General features: G+C 38.3%; 1 protein-coding gene and 1 non-coding gene across 2 annotated transcripts; one reads left to right on the top strand and one right to left on the bottom strand.

The window, feature by feature from the left end:
* Nucleotides 1-5481: 5481 nt before the first annotated feature.
* On the top strand, nucleotides 5482-14337 carry LOC132499481 (chymotrypsinogen A-like). Its single transcript, XM_060114159.1, has 5 exons — nucleotides 5482-5672; nucleotides 7418-7578; nucleotides 11428-11526; nucleotides 13109-13242; nucleotides 14176-14337. Exons 1-5 carry the CDS (start codon nucleotides 5482-5484, stop codon nucleotides 14335-14337), a joined length of 747 nt encoding a protein of 248 aa, XP_059970142.1.
* Nucleotides 14338-17982: 3645 nt separating this feature from the next.
* On the bottom strand, nucleotides 17983-18055 carry TRNAW-CCA (transfer RNA tryptophan (anticodon CCA)). Its single transcript has one exon. It is a non-coding gene; the product is annotated as a tRNA-Trp (tRNA).
* Nucleotides 18056-24655: the final 6600 nt, after the last annotated feature.

The raw sequence follows: 24655 nt of genomic DNA, 5'->3' as shown, positions 1-24655 counted from the left end.
GTTATGGTATGAGGTTTTTGGAGGTGGTGGCATTTACAGAGATGGGAAATACTAGAGGGAGAAATAGATTTGTGGGGAGAGATCTATCCATGTTAAATTTTTAATGCCATGATACATCTAGGTTGAGTTAGCAACAGGGAGCTAGAAGTAGAACTCTTAAAGTTTGGGCTTGAGATATAAATTTGACAGTTGTCAGCTTCTTATAAATTTCCTTAAGTTATTCATTCTCTGTCTTCATCAAGTTCCTCTATCATTCTCATCAGTTTCAAACACATTCTAGTATTACCCATAATTCAGAACAAAACAGAACAAGAAATTTAGCTGTTGTCCCATTTCTCTGCTTCTCCTGACAGCAAAATCTCTCACTTTCTTAGAGGGTGATGGATATAGAAAGTTTATGGGATTAATGGCGAGAAGGTCATGGAGAGAGCAGACAATTACAGCAGGGAAATACTAACGGATTAGTATAGATAGGAAGTGGTGATTTAGAAAGTAGGATGTTTGAAATCAGAATTTCAGAGCAGTGTTGGTAAAGAATGATAAGATAAAAGAAATAAGTTCCCTTGTGTGGTCAAATTTAGGGTTGGCACTGAGCTGGCATTCACTAGCTCAGTCTTACAAATCGTCATAGTCAATGTCCAGTCTGTCTGGCTGTTGCTCCTGCCATACTGGCTATTAAATATCATCCTTGGTCAAGCAACAATTTTAAGGAACATTAACAAACTGGAACACATCCACAGAACATAATGACCAGGATGCTGAAGGGTGTGGACACCTGGGCATGTTTATCTTGGAGAAGAGAGAAGGATCATAATTTCTCCCCTTCAAATATTTATGGAATTCTCATAGAGACTCTCAGGCCAGGTATGAAACTTGTTCTGCCTAGTAATATCTAATAGTTATTGAATGTTTACCATTATTCAGGCATAGTCTTAAGAACTTATAACTCTTAATCTTCTTAATAGTCATATGGAGGTAGGTTACATTATCCTCACTTTAAATATAAGGAAACACAAATATATTGAGTAACTTGCCTCCAGTGACATAACTAGTAAGTAGAGAAAGTTGGATTAAAGCCCAAGCACTCTGATTCAAACACTTATATCCTTGGCCAGACCACTAACCATGTGGCCATCATTACACTGATGCCTTTTGATTCAACATGAGCAAGAACTGTCAAGCAATTAGAACTGTTCAAAAAGAGAAAATGCTCATAAGTTCCATGTAATATCTTCAAATTCAGGTTTCATATGTTCAAGTGTATTTTAGAAGGAACTCTGTGTTAGGGGCTTCCCTGGTGGCACAGTGGTTAAGAATCCGCCTGCCAATGCAGGGGACACGGGTTCAATCCCTGGTCTGGGGCAGATCCCACATGCCGCAGAGCAACTAAGCTCATGTGCCACAACTACTGAGCCTGCGCTCTACAGCCCATGAGCCACAACTACTGAAGCCCACGTGCCTAGAAGCTGTGCTCCACAACAAGAGAAGCCATCGCAATGAGAAGCCCGCTTGCCACAACTAGAGAAAGCCCGCACACAGCAATGAAGACCCAACACAGCCAAAAATAAATAAATTTTAAAAAAATTAAAAAAAGAAGGAACTCCACGTTATATGAAAGATTGAACTAAATTATCACTAAGATTCTATATTTAACCTAGTTCCTTACTTCTCATTCAGCCACCCATCTTAAACCTACACATGTTGTAAATGTGTTATCTGTATTTCTATCTAAGCCATTAATAGAAATGCTGTACTTGGCAGAACGAAGGATAGAACCATTTTCATACCATTAAGACCTTCCCTTCAGGTTAACATTGTATGGTTATTTAATCAGCTGTGAAACTTCCTAGTCATATAATCATCCACTTACATTTTATATCTGTTCACAGGGACATCATAAGGTACTCTATTAAGTGCTTCACTGAAATCAAGATTCATTAAGTTTATCTCATTCCCCCTAGCCACCATCTAATTAACTCTTTCCAAAAATTAAATTAGGTTAATTTAATATGGCATGTAAAGGATCACATGCTGGTTGCTTGTGACCACTGATTCCTTCTTCAAGTGTTCAAAACCCATCTGTCTAATAATTTGCTGTAAAATTTTGCTGAGGTTTATTTTTATTTAACAAACACTTATAATGCTTCATAAATACAACTTCATATAATTCCAGTATTTTTTAATCTCCATTATACAGATGAGAAAATTGAGGCAGAGAGATAGGTTAAATAACTTGCCTAGGGCTACATAGCTAATAAATGGCAGAACTAGCCCAAACCAGCAGTATAGAATCTGAGCCTGTAAGGACTAAGCTATACTACTTCCCTGATACAAGACTTTGGAAATCCTCTAGCCTCCTTGTTTTTCTCTGTCTCCTGCCCATTCCCCTCTGCCAACCCCCAATCTCCTTTTTGAAAAACAAAGTAACATTTTCCCATTTCCATTATTTTAAAACTTCCAGAGTGTTAGCTGACTCTATGCAGAATGCCTTTACTTGACATGGTGCATCCCAAAAGTTCCCCATCACATCCAATTCACCAAACAGATTCTCTGAGCATAAGAATGATGTAGAGATGAACAATTGCCCTATTCCCCAACTCTCTCAGATTTCTGAGATAACATTATCTTTAAGATAAATCAGTAGTGTATCATTGTTTTATTCTGAGAGAATTTAAGTTACAGCCTGTACAGATAAATTACAGCAAATGGCCCGTCACTATCAGGACCATCTTTGTGACAACTTTTGTGTTTCTGAATTAGGAAAGGATCATCATTAGTCTGTATTTGGGCAGCCTGTGTGTCTTAGTCAGTTTTGGCTACTATAACAAAAATGCCATAGTTTGGGTAGCTTAAATAACAAACATTTATTTCTCACAGTTCTGAAGACTAGAAGTCCAAGATTCGGTGTCTGGTGAGGGCTTGCTTCCTGGTTCATAGCCATCTTCTTGCTATATCCTCACATGGCAAAAAAAAGCGGGGGAGGGGGGTTGAGAGCTCTCTGGGGTCTCTTTTATAAGGGTTTATAAGCCTCCACCCTCATAATCAAATCACCTCCCAAAGGCCTCACCTACTACCATCACACTGGGGATTAGGTTTTCTACATATGAACTTTGGGAGTATGCAAACTTTTGGTCCATAGTGCTGTTCCATTACTTCTATTTCTCTGTTCATTTATCTTCATCGAAATGCCTCTACCTATCCTTATGATCAAAGACTGCCATAAAATTATATATCATTTCCACATCAATTGCTAGCCCAGTCTTTTCCCTTTATCTTTTAAAATCTATACCCTTTTATCGTTTCAATCAAATCATGAATTTCATCCCACAAATCTTGATCTTACATTATTGATAATCATTCCTTTGTCAAGATTCATTTGGAATTTAATGTCCCCTCTCTTCTCCCTCTTTTACCTATGTAACTATACAGGAAAAGTATTTTAATTATCAAGTATATCTCGCATTGCAGCTCATTTATGTGGCTCCAAGAAAGAATTTGTCTTGATATCCAGTGGTGCTTACCTAACTGTGAATTTTAAGACGGATGAATCTGTGGGAGAAAGAGGTTTTAAACTTATTTTGGAAGATATGACTCAGAAGCAATCACAGAAAAGCAATATTGGGATCCAACTGCCTATTAATGGTAAGAAATTGTTTTAAAACATTTATTAAAGCAGGGACCACATATGCCTTAAAGTAGAACGGGCCCACTGATTTAGGAGTCACTGGTTGTCAGTCACCTTGCTCTAATACTAAAAATAGGATAACTTCATTTCCAACCATTCCTTAAGGCATGAGAATTTGGTGGTTCAGGTAGATCATGTGAGGTAATAAGGTTAATTGGGGTGAGTATGTGTCTATATGTGTGTATGTTATTTTCATTTAGGAAATAATGATAAACATAAAAGTAAGTCAGTTGCTATTTAAAAGATCCACTGGGGCCATTCAGGCTGAAACAAGGGTAGAGTTCAGTGTGTTTCCATGTCTCTGTTAACATATTTTTATTAAGTAACCACCTCCCCATCCCCATAAAGAACCCTCAAAAGGAATATTTTAGCTGAACCTATACTAACTTCTCTGCATAAAATGGAAACAAATGTGATTTTTATCTACTTATCCTATCTAATTTTAAGCTAGAATTCCATTAGTTGTGCTTAAGACTAAAAAACCTAATGAATCTATTATTAGGAGATTTTCATGACTGGAGTGTAATTGCAGGAAAAATTTAATCCATGTGAACGCAAAGTGCTTTTTGATGTCGCTCTATCTTTCCTAGGATAGTGGAATGAATGGGCTCTCCTAAGAGTCCTGGATTTGAGCTGTAGACTACTGAACCATGTCATCCTATAGGTGTGATTTTTAATTGTTAAAGGGATGCTCACCCAATTGACCCCTCTTCTGTGTTCATTGTTTTTGTCTTTCATCACTATATCTCTAAACTGACCCTTTATTCTCACAGTAAAAATATTTAGCCTCATTTCTTTTTTAAAGTATTTTAAAGTAAGTTGAATACTAATAAAATATTGCTGTTATACATGTGTACAAACAGCCCAAAAGTCTGAGTTACCACATATAATGTGGATTACAAATGCAATAAAAAACATGCAGTAATGCAGTAAACCTTAATTCACTAAAAACATGTTTGAGTAAATACCTTTTGTGGGTTTTTTCTCCCTAAAATCTAGGATAATCTTAATTCTGAAGAGTCTGCATATTTTTTAGGCATATGTATTTAAAAGGAAGAGGGAATCCATGTGTTATACATATCTGAAAAGAAATTAGAAATGAGTTTTGACATGAGTATTGAATAAACACAAATCCACTATGCTAGAAACTTTGTTTTAAATAGATTTCTAGTGTAAAAAAAAATCTCAAGTAAAGAATTCACAAGTGATCATATCTTATCATTCTGAAATTATATGGTTATGGAGAGCCTTAATTTTCTTTATATTTAAGTCTCTTGTTATTCCCTGGTAAATTTCTTTATAAATCTGAGGATGGAGTAAACACATTGGTAGAAATTTCCCCTATGCTTTTCCTTTATATAAACATTTTATTTTGAATGCATGTAGCATAAAGTATTTTGATGTGTCTAGATATGTTATACTGGGATAACACAAATGATGCCACAGAAAGAACAATTTCCAGTAGTTTCATGATTAAGTGCAATACTTTTCTTTTTTAAAAATTGATTTGTGTTCTGATTCATCTAAAGATGTATATATTAATGTTTTAGTTAACTATTGATTTTTACTCATTTAAAAGCAATGGAAGAAAAGATGAGTCTCATCTCTTGCAAAGAATCCTAGTTTTGAACCTACAAAAGAAATAAATGCCTCCATTCTGAGATTTTAATAGACTTTCACAAGTATTGCTATCTGATGTTTTGTTGTTACTTCTCTAAGGGCTAACAGTAGAAAACAATACCAGAAGACAGCCAGCCCAAGACAAATGTGGAATTCCTGTTGTTGACCCATTTCTCATGGAAGGATCTGAGAGGAATACAAACGTGTTGCCAGCCAAGCTTGGGAAGCCCATGGTGGTTGGTGGCCGTGCCGCCCCTGCGATGTCGTGGCCCTGGCTGGTCAGTCTGCAGTACCAAGGACAGCATTACTGTGGAGGTGCTCTGATTGGGAGACAGTGGGTCCTGACAGCGGCACACTGCAACTTCAGGTGTGTGCCCAAGTGGTGCAGGGCTGGGGACAGCAGGGCGGTGCGGAGCTATTTGAGGGTCCACAGCGGGTGCACTCCTGTTCTCCCCATGTCACAAGAAACATTAAGCATCAGCTCCCACTGATACAGTCCCCATCTTGCAAATGAATGAACATGTTAGGTTGATGAAACTTTCTGTGCTTCAGTAATACACTTACTACTAATAGCTTTTAATTTTAAAAGCAGCTTCCTGCTTCTAGGTATAATTTAATAAGTAACTAACAACACCCCCCCATCCATAACAATGAAGGTAATGATGTCTCAACATTTTTGCATCAGTCTCTCAGCATGGTGCCCAGAGCCCAGGGGTTGCTCAAATGTGGCTTCCTTTCCTCCTTGCTCTCCTCTACGGACTGTCTTGATGATCATACACAGTCCTGAAATAAATGTGTAAAGTTTCAAAGACTTTTAAAGAATGTCCTTTAAAGGAACATTTTTTTTTCTTTGACTTTATCTGAATCTTGGTCTCAATGTAATATGGAAATATCTGAAAACTCCTTCCTCAAAGGAGTCTTAGCTTGACGTTTTTAATATTATCTCCCAGAAGTAGTGAGACAGTTGACATTGTCATACAATATCCCATAGCTGAATGAGTAGATATGACATTTTCAGGGTCTCTAAAATTGGCTTTATAATGAAAGCATCTGCTCAAATAACATGGTGAGCAGAAAGCTTCAATGAACCAAAAACTCAATATCTGGGCTTCCCTGGTGGCACAGTGGTTGAGAGTCCGCCTGCCGATGCAGGGGACATGGGTTCGTGCCCCGGTCTGGGAGGATCCCACATGCTGCGGAGCGGCTGGGCCCGTGGGCCATGGCCGCGGAGCCTGTGCGTCCGGAGCCTGTGCCCCGCAGCGGGAGAGGCCGCGGCAGTGAGAGGCCCGTGTATCGCAAAAAAAAAAAACCAAAAAAAAACAAACAAAAAAACCCTCAATTTCTTTAGCATTCCCCAAGTCTTACTTTTGATATAGCTAAATCACAAGAAGGCATCCTTATTAGGGCAGTTTTCAGACTTTCATGTGCTTAAACTTACCTGGGGAGTTTGCTATAAACAGAACCCTAGAATATTAATCCTGAAATTTAATTTGCTGAGTTATGTCTGGGATTCTGCATTCTTAATACACATGCCAGATTTAATGCATGTGGTCCCTAGACATGCATGTTTCTTTGAGAAACATCGTATTAGGGAGTAGAATAACTATAACTTTCAGGATAGTTTCAGTGACCATCACATAAGCACATCATATAATGCATAATGATTACAATACATAAAATCATTATCTTGAGGCATCATGAATCTTAATTGTCAAAAAAATATTGTACTAAATCATTTTATTTGATGTTATGAAGGCAAGAAAGTAGATACTTTAAAAATTTTCTCAAGGATTGAATTAATGAGAAACTCCCATTTTCTAAGAATTCAGGATAATAAGGATATTAATGTGGATTAAAAATTTTAATGTGGATTAAAAATTAATGTGGATTAAAAAATTAAAAATTTAAAATAAAATTAAGAATTCAGAATAATAAGGATATTAATGTGGATTAAAAAATTTAAAGAAAGTTTTGGGGACTAGATTTTGGCAATAATATAATTGGAGTATAGAAGCAAAAAAAATGTTAAAGAATACATTTTTAGTAATTCTGAAAAGTGATGGCCTCATTAAAAGTGGTATCTATTTCCTCACTCCCTTATCTTATGACAAGTACTGTCACAGACAACCTGGTAATAGGAAGAAGTTACCTGCGGAACACAGGAAATAGAGATTTGATACCAGTGAAAGCTGTATACACTCACCCCAGCTTCACACAATTTCCTCCCAATGATGATCTATGCTTGCTGCATCTGGAAAACCCTGTTGAACTAGGTCAGTATGGATAACTCTTTTCCATATTTTGAACCTTTTATCTTCCATCTTGCTTAGAAGTGCTGTATGTTTTTTTGTTTTTTTGGGGTTTTTTTGCGGTACGCGGGCTTCTCACTGTTGTGGCCTCTCCCGTTGCGGAGCACAGGCTCCGGACGCGCAGGCTCAGCGGCCATGGCTCACGGGCCCAGCCGCTCCGCAGCATGTGGGACCTTCCCGGGCCGGGGCACGAACCCGTGTCCCCTGCATCGGCAGGCAGACTCTCAACACCTGTGCCACCAGGGAAGCCCTGTATGTACTTTTGAAGTTAAATAATTATTTTAAAATTTTCTTACATTCTAAGATACTTACTCTAAAAGCTGAAGTATCGGGCTTCCCTGGTGGTGCAGTGGTTGAGAGTCCGCCTGCCGATGCAGGCGACCCGGGTTCGTGCCCTGGTCCGGGAAGATCCCACATGCCGCGGAGCGGCTGGGCCCGTGAGCCATGGCCGCTGAGCCTGTGCGTCCGGAGCCTGTGCTCCGCAATGGGAGAGGCCACAACAGTGAGAGGCCCGCGTACTGCAAAAAAAAAAAAAAAGCTGAAGTATCTGCATAAACATTTTACTGTTATGTGTATTTAATTGACAGAGGTCTAGAGAAGATTTCAGAGAAGTATGTTTTTAACTTTGTCCTATATATTCTCCTGAGACTCTTTATGTTCTATGAGGTTATCCCAAACACTTAGAACATCAGTTTGAACCACCAGATGTTTAATTTTCTGTGCCTTCATAACTTAGTAAAATCTTGTTTTTTAAAAAAATGTTTACTTAAGCCAAAGCTAAGTGAAAATGAGGCATTGTTAATCCTGGCTCTGTCACGAAGTAGCCATGTGATTTTGGGCACGTTATGTAACTTCTGTGACCTTAGCTTTATCGTTTGTAGAAAGGGAATGACAGTAACCCACCTACCTACTTAGCACAGGTGAACATTCAGTGGGAAGGTGTACGGGGGGGAATGTAACTAAGATCTGTGGATAGTCTCCACTTTCACACCCAAGCCTTTCCATGGCATCACAGGGTTCTGGGACAGTTTTCTTCCTTTGCTCCAATTCTCTCTTCTGTTTCTGCCTATAGACCTCCCTTTTTATGTCTTTTCGGTGCATTCATCCTACAAACCCCCCCAGTCATGGTTCAGTCTACCATTTGCTTTATATGCTTTTAAAACTGAGTCAGTGAGAGCATTTAGAACAGTGCTTCCTAACCTTGACTATGCATTATCATCCTCTGAGTTGCTTTAAAAACAAAACAAACAAAACTATCAGCCCAGATGCATTTTGGAACAATTAATTACAATCTCAGGATTGGAGCTCTGATATCAGTATTTTTTCTCTTTATCCTGCTTCTTAAATTGATTTTTAGTTAAACTTTCAATGCTGAGATAATTGTAGATTCACATGCAGTTATAGGGAATAATACAGAGAAACCAAAGTACTTTTTTTTTTTTTGCGGTACGCGGGCCTCTCACTGTTGTGGCCTCTCCCGTTGCGGAGCACAGGCTCCGGACACGCAGGCTCAGCGGCCATGGCTCACGGGCCCAGCTGCTCCGCGGTATATGTGGGATCTTCCCGGACCGGGGCACGAACCCGTGTACCCCGCATCGGCAGGTGGACTCTCAACCACTGAGCCACCGGGGAAGCCCGATACAGAACATTTTTGTCACCGTAAGGATCGCTACTGTTGCCCCTTTATAGCCACACCCATTTCCTTCCTCCCTACTCCACCCTCCCCACCCAGACTTCTGTCAACCACAAATCTGTTGTTTCTATAATTTTGTCAATTCAAGACTGTTACACAAATGGAATTATATAATATGTAACCTTTTGGGATTGAATTTTTTCCCTCGGCATAACATCCTGGAGCTTCATTTATGTGGTTGCATGGATCAGTAGTGCATTCCTTTTAATAGCTGAGTAGTGTTCACAGTATAAATGTTTAACCACTCATGTTTAACCATTCATTTGTTGAAGAATATCTGGGTGGTTTCTAGCTTTCAGATGTTACAAATAAAGCTCCCATGAACATTCGTGTAAAGGTTGTTTCCTTTTTTTTATTTAAATAATGCTGGATTGACTATCCTTATGTGTACATTTTTCCAGGTCTATGATTGCCTTAAGATAAATTTCTCGGAAGCAGAAATGCTGGATTTAGGGCATAACTGTTTTCAAGACTCTTGACATATTTCTAAGTTATAAACACAGCTGGATGTGGAGTACAAGTCAATACATCCCCCTCCTCCATCCTGCCAAATGATGCAATCTGGCAATATCTGTCAGTTTTTAAAGTGTGTGCCTTGTGGTCCAGCAACTCAGTCATCCAGGAATACTGGCACAAATGCACAGATGCATGGTCTCGGAAACTTGATGCAGCTTATAAGGGGAAAAATTAAAAGTCTAAATGTTTTCCAATGGGATTTAATAAATCGAGGTACATTCATTATCTGACTACTATATGCTATTAAAAAGAATGATGTAGTAATGATGCCATGTAAATGGCATGATCATAATCTAGTAAATAAAGAATATCAGAATAAGAAAAATGGCTGATTAAAAAAATATGTTGTTAGTAGGAAAATGTTATTTAGCTCAAGGAAATTTGGGAGAAGATACGATAGAGCAATGATTATCTTTGAAGGCAGAATAACATAAGATTTGGCACACACGTAGAGAGATGAGTAGGAAAAGAATAGACAAGTTACAAACAGTTTTATGTAATTTTATTAAGAGATAGCAGTAAAAATAAAGAACATATCATTGATATAAACGGCCTATGATAGCAGATATGCTGACGCATTTAAGTATGTAAAAATCTGGATGAAAATGAAGTTAAACAGCCTGGGAAAAAGGGAAAACAAACACAAAAGCACTGCATTCAGTGTGTGTGTGTGTGTGTGGCATATATACACACAAACCCACAATATTTATATATACACAGATTTTGGTGATAAGAAAAAATGTAAATGTTTAAATGTATAATGTATCAATATATTTTATAATAACCTGTGAAGATAGAATTAGATATAAAAATACTTTTTAGCTGTAAAAATACTTTAACAGTTCAATCGCTACGTGTTTTTCCCCGTTCTTCATATAACATAGTTGAAAAAAGAAGACAATTATAGGGACTTCCCTGGTGGTCCAGTGGTATAGAATCCGCCTTACAATGCAGGGGACGTGGGTTCAATCCCTGGTCGGGGAACTAAGATCCCACATGCCACGGGGCAACTAAGCCTGCGTGCCTCAACTAGAGAGCCTGCATGCCACAAACTACAGAGCCCATGCGCCCTGGAACCTGAGAAAACCCACATGCCACAACTAGGGAGAAGCCTGCACGCCACAACAAAGAGCCCATGTGCTGCAACTAAGACCCGACACAGCCAAAAATAAATAAATAAATAAATAAATAGAAATCTTAAAAAACCAAAGAAGACAATTATATTCTTCTCCACTCTCATCTCAGATTCAACAAGGTGATGTCCTGAAGGCACATAGGCAAAAAGAGAGATGCACTTTAAAAAATGGTTATGGATGAGAAGCCCCACATTTCAGTGTAGGGCGTGTGTTTCTGTTTTCCTAGGAGTATATGGAAATACCTGGAGCAAAGTGATAACACGTATATTGGGATGATCCCCTCTTGAGTAAATAATACGTGGAATCTTCTGGAAGACTTATTAAATTACAGGGTTAGAAAGGGTACCGTTAGGTCAAAGTAGGTATTTCTAGAGCCATCACTGAAGAGCAAACAGTATAGTCAATGTTAATATGAATCTTATGGACTAACTGATATTTGCGTTTTTTCTTTCTCATCCTTTTAATTAGGAAAGTTTGTATCTCCAATCTGTTTGCCAGGGAAAGATGATAAAATAAATTTACTTTCCAAATGTATGACTGCTGGATGGGGAATAACTGAACCTCATCGTGAGTATATTTTATTACCTCTTCTAAGATTAGAATCCAAACAAATATATGTGAAGTCTGAGTATACTGTTTACTCATTTTCAATTTTTCTGTATTTTTAATAGGAATGATAGTGGAAAAATTTTTTCATAATGGACCTAAAGGTGACTAGTTGGGTTTTAGGCCATCATATTCATTAATACAAGTTGACTGATATTTTTAAAAACTGTGTTGGTAAATATCTAGTGATGTTATTACCTAATAAATATTTGTGTTTCACTTATATGTATTTACTCCCAACTGCACTGTGAGTGCACACACTCACACACACATAATTGTTTTCACAACAGTGTAGACATTGCTATTGTGAAAACCCATACTTGAAGATATATGAGCCTATTCTTAAAGCTGTGAGGCATTTTTCTGAAATAATAGGCTGGTATAAAAGGTAAATAGGTAGATATGATATCACTTATGTGTGGACTCTAAAAAATATGACACAAATGAACTTATTTATGAAACAGAAACAGACTCACAGAGAGAACAGACTTGTGGTTGCCAAGGGGGAGGGGTGGCAGGGGAGGGTTGGAGTGGGAGTTGGGATTAGCAGATGCAAACTATTATATGTAGAATGGATAGACAACAAGGTCCTGATGTGTAGCACAGGGAACTATATTCAATATCCTGTAATAAACCATAATGGAAAAGAATATGAAAAGAATATACATATGTAATAACTGAATAACTCAACTATACTTCAATTTAAAAAAAAAAGGTAAATGGGGCTTCCCTGGTGGCGCAGTGGTTGAGAGTCCGCCTGCCGATGCAGGGGACACGGGTTCGTGCCCCGGTCCGGTAAGATCCCACATGCCGCGGAGCGGCTGGGCCCGTGAGCCATGGCCGCTGAGCCTGCACGTCCGGAGCCTGTGCTCAGCAACGGGAGAGGCCACAACAGTGAGAGGCCCGCGTACCGCAAAAAAAAAAAAAAAAAAAAAAGGTAAATGGGTAGAAAGATTATGTGCAGATATTCTGGTCCATATAAAGATCAAACCCATGACTCTGGTCTCACATACACCGTATTCTGCAAATGAATTAACTACTTACAAATATCCAATAAACTAAAGAGTTATTTAGAATGCAATTTCAGTTGTCAGCTTCCAGTCAGTGTCAGCACTTAACCAGAATGTCTGCTCAGCAGAAGTCAAATCTAAAGAATGAGAACGTCATGAAACCAATGAATTAAGGTATAGACTTAATATGTAAAAAATGTATATTGTTTGCTTTATCAACAACTGATTTGGGTGTAAACTTTGTCTTTTTTTCATAAAGTGATGTTTTTATATCTTCTGAGGACTATAGTAAAGACAAAAGAACCCACATAAAATGTTTTTCATTGTTTCTGTTGTATAAGCCACTGTAGAGTGATTATTAGGTTTTTAGAAGTCACCTAACAGCATCACTATAGTGCTGAGAGGGGAGAATGGGTGGGATTTAACCCTTGGAGTCTGTGTATATATAAGGCTATTTTTGTTTTATCCTTTAATATCATTTGCCTATGTTTTTTTTTTTTTTTGCCTATGTGTTTTTATTCCTTTTCTACTAGAAGATGAATTTCCTAAAACTGTGCAGCAGGCAAAGGTACCACTGATTAGTAGTACATCTTGTCGAAGCTACTGGGGACTGGATATTAAAAACACCAATATCTGCGGAGGGGCTGCAGGATCATCCTCCTGTATGGTAATGAAGGCCTGCCCTGATGAGGGCAGGAGTTTTCTTCTCAATGTGTCTCATGAATGGGTGTTTGCTGACCATAAAAAGGTATAAATGTATGGTAGTTTTAAAATGAAAAGTGAGAGGAGTAAGTACATTGCTAAATTGATGTACTATGATTGTTAATTTGATATTTTTGTGGATTCTATTCTCAAAAGGAATTACTTGTTCAATTGCTAGGTTGAACTATGTGAAACTGATAACTTTCAACTGTTTTTATTTATTTATTTATTTATTTAATTTTTTTTTTGCGGTATGCGGGCCTCTCACTGCCGTGGCCTCCCCCGCCGCGGAGCACAGGCTCCGGACGCGCAGGCTCCGGACGCGCAGGCTCAGCGGCCACGGCCCACGGGCCCAGCCGCTCCGCGGCATATGGGATCCTCCCAGACCGGGGCACGAACCCGTATCCCCTGCATCGGCAGGCGGACTCCCAACCACTTGCGCCACCAGGGAGGCCCTCAACTGTTTTTGATCCATAAAAAAAATGATGATTTCTTGTGGTTCAACTTCATAGCTGTATTAGGTAGCTCAAACCACCTACTTCCAGTAGCACTGAAAATATAAAGATGCTTTCATGTAACTCAAAACCATCATTCAGTCATTTATTTTTATTAGATGCTTGAAACTTTCTGCATGGCACAGTCTGTTGTCAGCATAAAATGAATTTATGCTAAATGTTTCTTTCAGCCTCGCCTTGAAAATGTAGATTTTGATCTGATTCAGAGATCTGGAACATCAGCCAACAACCTCAGTGGTTGTAGTTCCCTATGCTGTTATGAGCAGAAATCAGAGATGAGAGAGTGATTTACACACTGTCGGATCATCCCCTGCAGTTGGGGGTTAGTGTCAGCCATGAATCATGCAGCCAGGAGAATGAACTTCTCTTTTTGCTGGTTGCAGGGAGATTCTGGAGGACCACTGCAGTGTGCCCAGGATGGGCAGTACAAGCTCATCGGTATTGTGAGCTGGGGCAGCAGTAATTGCCATCCTGCCGCACCAACGGTCTTCACCAGAATTTCTGCTTATAGAGACTGGATCACATCTGTCACTGGAGAAGTATGATCACTGGAAGAGCAGCATGGTGGAACTGTGTTCCTAAGTGGGAAAGGAAATACATGACCACCTACCTGAAAAATATGTCTCTTGTCATTGCTAAAAAACTCAATGTCACTTCCCCCAACCCTTGTCATTGACGAGCTTGGATTTGGTGTGTACATACGTTCAATATTAAACATCGGTCACAGAAAGCTAATCTTGGTTCATGCCTCCTGGGAACTTACAATCTTAAATGTCATTAATTTCATGTCTAGTGTACCATGTACTATATGTTAAATTTGAATACCATCATATACACTTTTACTATTTTTTTCAATTTGGTTACCATTGGAAGATATGAAGGGAGATGTTATTCACTCCATATAATTCTTTTTTTTATTTTAAAGATTCTTTTAAGCTTTTTAAAAAATTTATTTATTTTATTTACTTATTTTTGGCTGCACTGGGTCTTTGTTGCTGTGTGTGGGCTTTCTCTAGTTGCAGCGAGCGGGGGCTACTCTTCATTGTGGTGTGCAGGCTTCTCATTGCGGTGGCTTCTCTTGTTGAGGAGCACAGGCTCTAGGCACACAGGCTTCAGTAGTTGTGCCACGTGGCTCAGTAGTTGTGGCTCACAGGCTCTAGAGCACAGGCTCAGTAGTTGTGGTGCACAGGCTTAACTGCTCCGCGGCATGTGGGATTTTCCCAGGCCAGGACTTGAACTGATGTCCCCTGCATTGCCAGGCAGATTCTTTTTTTTTTTTTAACATCTTTATTGGAGTATAATTGCTTTACAATGGTGTGTTAGTTTCTGCTTTATAACAAAGTGAATCAGCTATACATATACATATATCCCCATAACTCTTCCCTCTTGCATCTCCCACCCTCCCTATCCCACCCCTCTAGGTGGTCACAAAGCACTGAGCTGATCTCCCTGTGCTATGCGGCTGCTTCCCACTAGCTATCTATTTTACGTTTGGTAGTGTATATATGTCCATGCCACTCTCTCACTTTGTCACAGCTTACCCTTCCCCCTCCCTGTGTCCTCAAGTCCATTCTCTAGGAGGTTTGTGTCTTTATTCCTGTCCTGCCCCTAGGTTCTTCTGACCATTTTTTTTTTTTAGATTCCATATATATGTGTTTGTTAGCATACAGTATTTGTTTTTCTCTTTCTGACTTCCTTCACTCTGTATGACAGACTCTAGGTCCATCCACCTCACTACAAATAACTCAATTTCATTTCTTTTTATGGCTGAGTAATATTCCATTGTATATATGTGCCACATTCTTCTTTATCCATTCATCTGTCGATGGACACCTAGGTTGCTTCCATGTCCTGGCTATTGTAAATAGAGCTGCAATGAACATTGTGGTACATGACTCATTTTGAATTATGGTTTTCTCAGGGTATATGCCCAGTAGTGGGATTGCTGGGTCGTATGGTAGTTCTATTTTTAGTTTTTTAAGGAAACTCCATACTGTTCTCCATAGTGACTGTATCAATTTACATTCCCACCAACAGTGCAAGAGGGTTCCCTTTTCTCCACACCCTTTCTAGTATTTATTGTTTGTAGATTTTTTGATGACAGCCATTCTGACTGGTGTGAGATGATATCTCATTGTAGTTTTGATTTGCATTTCTCTATTGATTAATGATGTTGAGCATTCTTTCATGTGTTTGTTGGCAATCTGTATATCTTCTTTGGAGAAATGTCTATTTAGGTCTTCTACCCATTTTTGGATTGGGTTGCTTGTTTTTTTGATATTGAGCTGGCAGGTGGATTCTTAACCACTGTGCCACCAGGGAAGCCCTCACTCCATATAATTCTTAATTTTACTCACATAGAACAGTGCCCTATGTGCAGTTATATAGGAATGGTACCTGTAAGTTTCACAATTTCAGTGAGCAATTGACATTTAAGAAATTATTTATCAGGCTTATCATTTGATTTTTAAATTTTTAGATAAAATCTTAGGATATTTCACTTGTTTACAAAACATTTATCTGAACTTCAGCTGACCAATACCCTCATCTCTCTAGGCTTAGCCAAAAACTAAGGAAGGCCCCTGAGCCTGGATACTTAATGCCAAAGCCCATCACAGAGATATATAATACAGAATAAGAAAGAGTCTGAAGCAACTATTTTTTCTTATTTTCTACCAAAATTTATCATTTGGTTTCCAAAATTACAGCATTCAAAAAAGGAGGATAGTTTAACTTTTTAGGTAAGCATAATATAACCTAATCAAAGAACAACTCATAAAGAAATAAGCAAAAAATAAATACTTTTTTTCTTTCTTTCTCTGATCTCCCTTTCTCTCACCCCCTTATCCCTACCCCTCTCTTTTTCTCTTTCGGTCTCTCTCTCTTTTGCAAATGCTATAAAGGGAAAATATTTTGAATTTCCCAGTATTTACTAAAAACCTCTCACGTGAATATTGGTCTAAACTGCTTTAATTAATTTAAATTATACTCTTTGATAGGGACTCAGTAAATTGAAAGATGAGATTTACATTAAGGATTCTCTAATTCTTATGTTCATTTGTTTTGTACCATTTTTACTTCGTCTCATTGAATTTCTCTCATCTTTTCAATCAGATGACATTAAGGGGGGTTAAAGATGGGCTGTATTAAAATGTCAGGCCTGTCTAAAGCTTTCTTCTTCACAGTATGATCTGAAGGTGGTTAATTTTGGTACTGGCACAATCTCTGACCTCCTGGGACAGTGATCTGGTGGTGATGCTTAAGGGCTCTGTCAGCAGAGGACGAGGGGTTAGCATTCCGTTTACTACCCAAGGAAGCTGCCTGACTTTCATATGAGGGTCAGAGACTGGTGCTCTGTTTTCAGCTTCAGTTGGCAGTAATTTTCAAATTGTTCTGTATTTAATCTTTTCCCTATTGAATAGAACTGTGTTAGACTATTTTACTATGTTAGACTGTTTTACTTGCCCTTTCTCTAGTTGAAAGCCAATTTAACTCAGGAGGGACATAAGCTTTATTTCTTACTTTGACTGTTTCTTCTTCCCAAGAACTCTTTTTTATTCTTTCATTTCAAGGTCAAGCTCTCTGTGGATTAGACTGCTATCAATTTTGTAAACTGATATAGTCTGTAAGGGTTACATAGCCAAATTAAAAAAAATTAGAGACCTAATAACCTAAGTTTTCACTCATGCGTGTATTTAAAAATGTCCTCCTTGAGCAAGGAGGCAAGTAGGGGCACCTTGAAAAAGGAAGTTTCCCTTATCTTTAGCATTTCATTCTAGTGGAGAAGAACAATATACAAAGATAATTCCAATTCCACATGCCATGGGAGCTGCCAGTCTAGGAGGGAACAACCAACACTTTCTGCAAGGATGGATGGAGGTTTTGCAGGAGAAGTAATATTTGAGCTGAGTTTTAAAGCTCAAGTATTAGTTGATTTGATTTTTGTTTTAATGTTTTATACACCAATATCTTATGTTAAAGAAATCTGTATCAAGCTGTTTTCCTATTAACAATTACACATACTGTGAATCTCTCCTGTCATTTGGATTGGTGGAACATTTTGTTGTTCATTCTTAAGCCATAAATTGCATTACTTCACTTTCTCTAACCCTCCGTCTTGTCTTTTTTTTTAAAATATTTATTTACTTATTTGGCTATGCTGGGTCTTAGTTGCGTCACGCGGGATCTAGTTCCCTGACCAGGGATCGAACCCGGGCCCCCTGCTTTGGGAGCACGGAGTTTTAACCACTGAACCACCAGGGAAGTCCCCTCCATCTTGTCTTTTTCATAAAATTTTCAATAATATAGTTCCAATATTTCATGCATATTCTTTGTCAATTTAACAGTCAACAACTTAAGCCTAACAAATGTCTAATTCTCACCAAAGATTAACAGCTTTGGACACTTACCTGATTTCATCTTGGTCTCAACTTTATTATCAGTGGCATGATCACTTTCATTTTTCTATCCCCCACAGATATTTATAAAATAAGAGTAAATTTTAAACCAAATTGTCAGATAGTGGTAACACAAACAACTGCTGGGGCCAAAATAACTAAGAATCTCTTAAAGAGGCAAAATAAAGTGGGGGAATTATAACAAAGGCAATTAAGCTAGAGTAATTAAGACAGGGTGGTACTGCTGCAGAGATAAATAAACTGATTAAGAGAAAAGAATACAAAAGCAAGAAATAGCGCCATCTTTCATTCTCTAAATTGGCAAAATGCATAGTGTGACAATATAAACAGATAATGAGAATGTGGAGTGGAGGGGAACTCTCCTCACTGCTGGGGGTGTGTGTAACTCAGATAACATGGGTAAAACTGAAGATGCCAATGTCTTCTGAGTCAGCAATTCTACCTCTAGGTAAATGCCCTAGAGCATTGTCTTCAACCATGGCTGCAATTAACTGAAAACATCTGGGGCATGGAGGGGGGTAATTTTTCTTTTTTAATATTTATTTATTTGGCTGTACCAGGTCTTAGTTGCGTGGCACGTGGGATCTAGTTCCCTGACCAGGGATCGAACCCAGGCCCCCTGCATTGGGAGTGCTGAGTCTTAACCACTAGGGCACCAGGGAAGTTCTAGGGGTAATTTTTTTAACTCCTTACATGATGCTAATGTGCAGTCAGGTTTGGGAACAGCGTCCTAGGAAAGTGATGCAACCATGACCACTAAACAGGTACAGGAAAGTTTATAGAAACATCATATCAGCAAAAGCCGGAATTCCAAATGTCCACTAGAGAAGCATGGGTAATCAAAATCTATATAGTATACTCACACAGCAGTAAAATATATGACATTCCACGGGCTCTTTAGGTGAATCTTAAAAGCAATGCTGAGCTTAAAAAGCAAATTTCAGAAGAGTAGGTACCTTATAAAGCTCAGAAACAGGCAAAATTAAACTGCTTAGGCTTCATATATGGTTGAAAAAAATGCCAGGGAAAATAACCCACCATTCAGAGCAGTGGGCGGGGGGTGTGGGGATAGGATGGAGGAACCACACGCAAGTGGTATTAATAATTTTCTAGTTAAGTTGGGTTGTGGTTTTACAGATGTTTATGATCTTGCTCCATAACTTACACATACTTCTGTGTATACTGAATACTACACAGTATAAGTATACTTACAGACCTTTTAAATAATACTAGCTTCTTAGCATAGAACCTATTCTTCTCGCCAGGTAATTAGAGTTCCACACTCATTCGGAGCATTATACCCTTGCATTTTCGGCAGTTCCCTTTGCCTAGAAAGCACAAATTGTCACTGACACTTGCATTACCTGATGTCACTATTTAACTTTGCTTAGTTAACACTGGCAATTACATTTTCTACCATCTATTCTCTTCCAGGGGAAAAGGGTTTAAAATTTGTTTACATTCTAGGTGCCAGATATTACCTGACATTTCCATTTAGGTCATTTTATCATTAAAGCTAATCTTATGAAAATGTTTTGAATGTAATATTAATAACCTCTGGGAATAGGGATTAAGTGTTGGTTCTGAAACCAGACTTCTTGGGTTCAAATCTCGTCTTCATCGTCAACTAGTGTTATGACTTTGGGCAAGTTAGCCTCCTTATACTTCCATTTTCTCATCTATAAAGTGGAGGTAATAAAAAAAACTATTCACAGAGATATCCTATAGTTAAAGGAGTTTATAAATTCAAACCACTTAAAAAAGTGGCTGGCACCTAGTAAACTTTCAATTCATGTTAGTTATTATTTTGTGCATTTTTCTAAAATAAAGTTTTAAAGAGGATTCCCCCCCCACACTTGACATTGGATCCTTTAAAAAATATTTGAAGAAAAGAGAATAGTTAAAAAATTGTTACAAAAATGGATGAGCCTCAAAATCATTAAGCTAAGTGAAAGAAGCCAGTCACAACAGACTACATGTTACGACTCCACTTACATGGAATGTAGACAAATTTATAGACAGAAAGCAGAACAGTGGTTCCCTAAGGTTATGGGTGCAAGAAATAACAAAATGGGGATGATGGAAATGTTCTAAAATTAGATTATGGTGATGGTTGCACAACTGCATAAATTTACTAAAATCATGGAATTGTACACTTACAAATTTTTTTTAAGTAACAGTTCCAGAATTTTTACTTTAACAGCACTTCTATCAGGATGGGTAAAATCTGATTAAACTCTCATGTTTGAATGTAGTCAAAATCCAGCAATACACTGTTACGTGTGGAAGGCAGAAGCTATGTCATATGTTACTTGGGGAGAAGCTGATTTTATTAAGCCTAGCTGTTCAAGAATACAGTATAGTTTTCTAATTTTTCTGTTCTTTTTTATGTCTCCATTTTTTTTCCCAAAAATTCTCTTCATAAGTTCCCTAAGTATTTAATTGGGGAATGACAATCCCATTAGGCTACCTTAGTAGCTTTCCATGTGTCGGCTTCTTTACATATATTAATTTAATTCTGAGCACAATTGTATCAGAAAGGCATTCTCTTTCCCACTTTACCAATGAGGAGATTGAAGCTAGGGAGGTTGACTTGTTTTACATCAAACATCTGATTTCAGAGAAAAAATAACACATAGATTTTTCTGATTACAGACTTTAATTACTGTATCACATGGCTGATGGGTGTTTTCAGAAGATAATGTAGGCAAGAGTGTGGAGTTTGGACTGGGGAGATAAGACTGGGAGCATGGAGAGATTGGAATTGGGCTGGCTTCATTCACACACTTGAATATGAGAAGGAAAATAAAATGGAGAGAGGTAAAAAGAAGACTTACATGTAATAAGGGACGTTTAGTTTTCAGAGAGCTTAAAAATAGTATAAATTTCCTTGAATCCACTGGGAATTACTTGCCAGCTGCTGGTTAAAAAGACTTTACTACAGTGGTTTGAAGGAATTAGGATTTCTATTCTCTTACCTAAATGAAGTCAGGCAGCTGATAGGCAGCTCTACAAAGTTAGAGGGCCTGCAGCTTTTCCTGTCTTCCTCCTTCACCATCCTCAGTGTATCGATTCAATCCTCAAGTCATAAAATTGCTACAGGGCTCAGGTCATCGCAGTCACATTCCAAGATGGGAAATGAGGGAGGGCAAGGAGAAAAGGGGATAAATGCCTTTCAAAAAAGCCTTACTCAGTGACTTTTACTTACATATCTACCTGCCAAGCCTGGGAATATAGTTCTTCACTTGGGTTTACTGTCCAGGATTCTGGTTCTAAAGAAGGAGAGAAGAGTATTTACATGGCAACCAGAAGTCTCTCCCACATATCTAATTATAATACTTTGCATTAATTTTACTTTTATCACCTTCTCTAGGAATAAATGCAAAAGAAACAGTGTCAATTAAAACGTGATACTGTGATTGTATAAAGCAAAAATTATAATTCTTTATTTCACTGCTATCCTTTTCCCATTTCCTCTAGTTATCATTTTTAATAGTCCAGGACATCTCATAACAATAATAGGAGTTTCAGAAGGAGGAAATAGAGAAAATGGAGGTGAGAAATTAATCAAGGAAACAAATCAAGAAAACTTCCTAGAACTTAAGGGTATGTGTTATCAGGTGGAAAGAACGCACTGGATGCCCAGCACAAGAGTGAAGATGGACCCAGATCACAGATGTCACTGTGAAGCTTAAAGGCACTGGGGACAAGAAAATTATATAAGATTCCAGAGAAAAACCGGTCTCATACAGTGGGTCAAGAATCTGAGTGGCTTTAGACTTCTCATCAGGAATATTTAAATGCACAAAGATGCTTTGCCATGTGGACCTCTTCACTGGGCTTCTTGAGTGGGCTGACGACAGAACAGCTGCATCTCCCCAAAGGATGATCCAAGAGAGAGCAAGGGGGAGTTGCAGTGTCCTTTATGGCCTTTGCTAGCACCCTTTAAACTTTATAATTATTGTTTTTTTAATTCATCCTTGACAAATCATATAGTTTAACTGAATCAAGCCTATTTGCTTGGTGTATAGACCAAAAAAAAATTAAAGTACTAATTTCCCAGCCTCATTTTTTCCATCTTTTGCCTCCAAATGAAAGACTCTAATGGGTTCCTGTGTGTTCCTTCAGCGTGGACTTGGCTTAGGATAGACATGACGTTAATGGCTTCTTCTACCTCAGACTCAGCAATCCCCATCTCTATTATGATGGGAGTGCCAAAGGGCACTCAATGTGCTATAGAGCATCACCCTTATAGATGGATGTGATACCAAAGCAGCAGCCTCAATCTGTGTCAAGGACTCAGATCTTTAATGAGGTTCCCCCAATCTAACTACCCTCCATTAGAGGAAAAATCAACTTCTGACCAAGTTTACTCATGAAAAGGTGGAGGGCAGAGGAGAAGAGGTCTGGCTGGCTTCTTTCCTTCTAAGACCCAGAAAGGGAGGAGGAGGACCTCACTATTGTTGGTTCAACTATCCTTTACTTAGAAAAACAAGTTTAATACATAAGAGTATTTGTCAGGTTAGGTCCTGTTGAACAGTAAGATATACAAATGTATTCATAATTTTTAGTCAAAGCATCTGAACTCTGACCATATATTATTTACATATTTAGCTGCTTCTATATTTTTTACATGATAGGAAAATCAACTTATGGACATATCTCATATATGGGATGGAAATTATTTGACCTTTTTAGCTCAACATCAATGGTATATAATCATATCAGAAAATGGAAAAATATCTTCTGCTGTGCTCAGTTGAAAGTTGATTTTCTTTCTGTCATATCATCCTGGGTTTTTTTCCTTTCTAATTATGATAGTTGGTCACATACATAAAAATCACACAGTCTGGTGTACAGCATGAAACTGGAAATCGTCTTAATGAAGGAAATTGATTGGTCATTGGGATTGGTAGCTAGTGACTGAATCTGAGGTTAGTGGTGCCATTGACTTTTGTAGATACAGTGCAGAAGAAATAGATTTGGGGTAAATTATAAAATCCACTTGGGATATATTGAATTTGAGGTGTTTCTGGGGCATTCATAGCAAAAAGTATTAACTTACCTTAATTTTGTTGCTTACTTGCTAAAACTTTTATGCAAATTGCAGAGAACTAAAAAAAGAAAAAAAAAACAGTATGAAAACACCTTTTGATCATTTGCACAAAATACAGGTTGTTTAGCACCAGTTGTTAATTCCCAATCTAACATCTATCTCCCAGTTCTCTTCTGTGGGCAATGTTACCAAACCAGGTTCGTTTTACCTAGCGCACAGAAAGCCCAAATGCTGAGATGCTGAGGTTTGCAGCAAAGGCAGGGTTTTTCCACACGGCAGCCAAGTGAAGGGGCTGGAGGGCAAATCTCAAATTTGCCTCCCTGAAGGCAAGGGTCTCTGGGTATTTATGGAATAAAGAAGCAGGGTGGTCTCAGTGGGGGAGCATGGAGAAGGGTGATGGGAAAAAGGTGAGGTAATGATCATTCTGTGCAGGCCTATGGGCTACTGCACCTTCAAAAGGTCACCAAGTGGACACTCCACATGCCCCGTTGTAGGGTTGGTGGTCCCATCCAGCCTTGACCAGCTCAGCCTGAGCTAGACACTGATGACCCCAAGTTCCTTGAAAATAACTCCGGCAAACATCTTATTGTTTAGGCTATGTGCTGCTTGGAGGCCAAGCAAGTCTTAAAATGACCTTGATTAGTGAAGGCAGGTAAAACGGATTTGACTAATCATTACCCACAGTTTCAGTAATACATAATACAATGGACATTTTTTTTCCCTTGGAAGCAAATTGTTTTCCAGATATAACTCCGCCAATAACATAGGATTAAGTACTCGCCCCTCTTTCTAGTTAAGCAAGGTTTCAACCTTCAGGAGGAAATTTAGTCTTCACTTAGTATTTTAGAAGATGGTGAGCTGTTTTTTAAATAAGCAGGATCAAATTAGTCAGTTTTGTTTCATTGGGACATCCAACTCTTATGGGATAGTTGTTACCCTGAAAGTAGACTACTCTAGAGACCAGGCATCCAGTGTAACTAAGTGAACAACAACCAGCTTCCAGACACACAAGACCTCAAACAATCAGACCTACAAAGGAAGGGCTGATGGGGCATTTGTGGCTAAGATGAAGAAGCACTTTAGATATGTATTAACTCATATAGTCCTTATAACAATCTTTGAGACATTATAGTACAATTTTATAGATGAAGAAAAGAGGACAAAAAAATGAAATAATGTGCCCAAGGTCACATGCTAGTAAGTTATTGAACTGGAATTTTAACCCAGGAAATCCTAGCTACAGTGTCTATGACCTTAGACATCACATTATGCTTCTTCTTAAATATGTGAAGGAGGCAGAAACTTTCTATCAGTTTAGAGCTGGTTTAAAGTTTTTGGACTAATCCTGAAATGAAAGTCTGGAAATGAAATTGCATCAGTGGAAACTCT

This window comes from Mesoplodon densirostris, chromosome 11 (genome assembly GCF_025265405.1).
Source record: "Mesoplodon densirostris isolate mMesDen1 chromosome 11, mMesDen1 primary haplotype, whole genome shotgun sequence".
Taxonomy (NCBI): domain Eukaryota; kingdom Metazoa; phylum Chordata; class Mammalia; order Artiodactyla; family Ziphiidae; genus Mesoplodon; species Mesoplodon densirostris.
The sequence above is the reverse complement of the archived record's forward strand: the minus strand, read 5'-3'. Positions and strand labels throughout refer to the sequence as shown.

Bases quoted from the DNA above. Each gene is read 5' to 3' on its own strand.
- LOC132499481 (XM_060114159.1), top strand. From the start codon at position 5,482: ATGGAAGGATCTGAGAGGAATACAAACGTGTTGCCAGCCAAGCTTGGG. The intron at 5,673-7,417 runs GTGTGTGCCCAA...TCTTATGACAAG, and splicing joins GCGGCACACTGCAACTTCAG to TACTGTCACAGACAACCTGG. The intron at 11,527-13,108 runs GTGAGTATATTT...CTTTTCTACTAG, and splicing joins GGGAATAACTGAACCTCATC to AAGATGAATTTCCTAAAACT.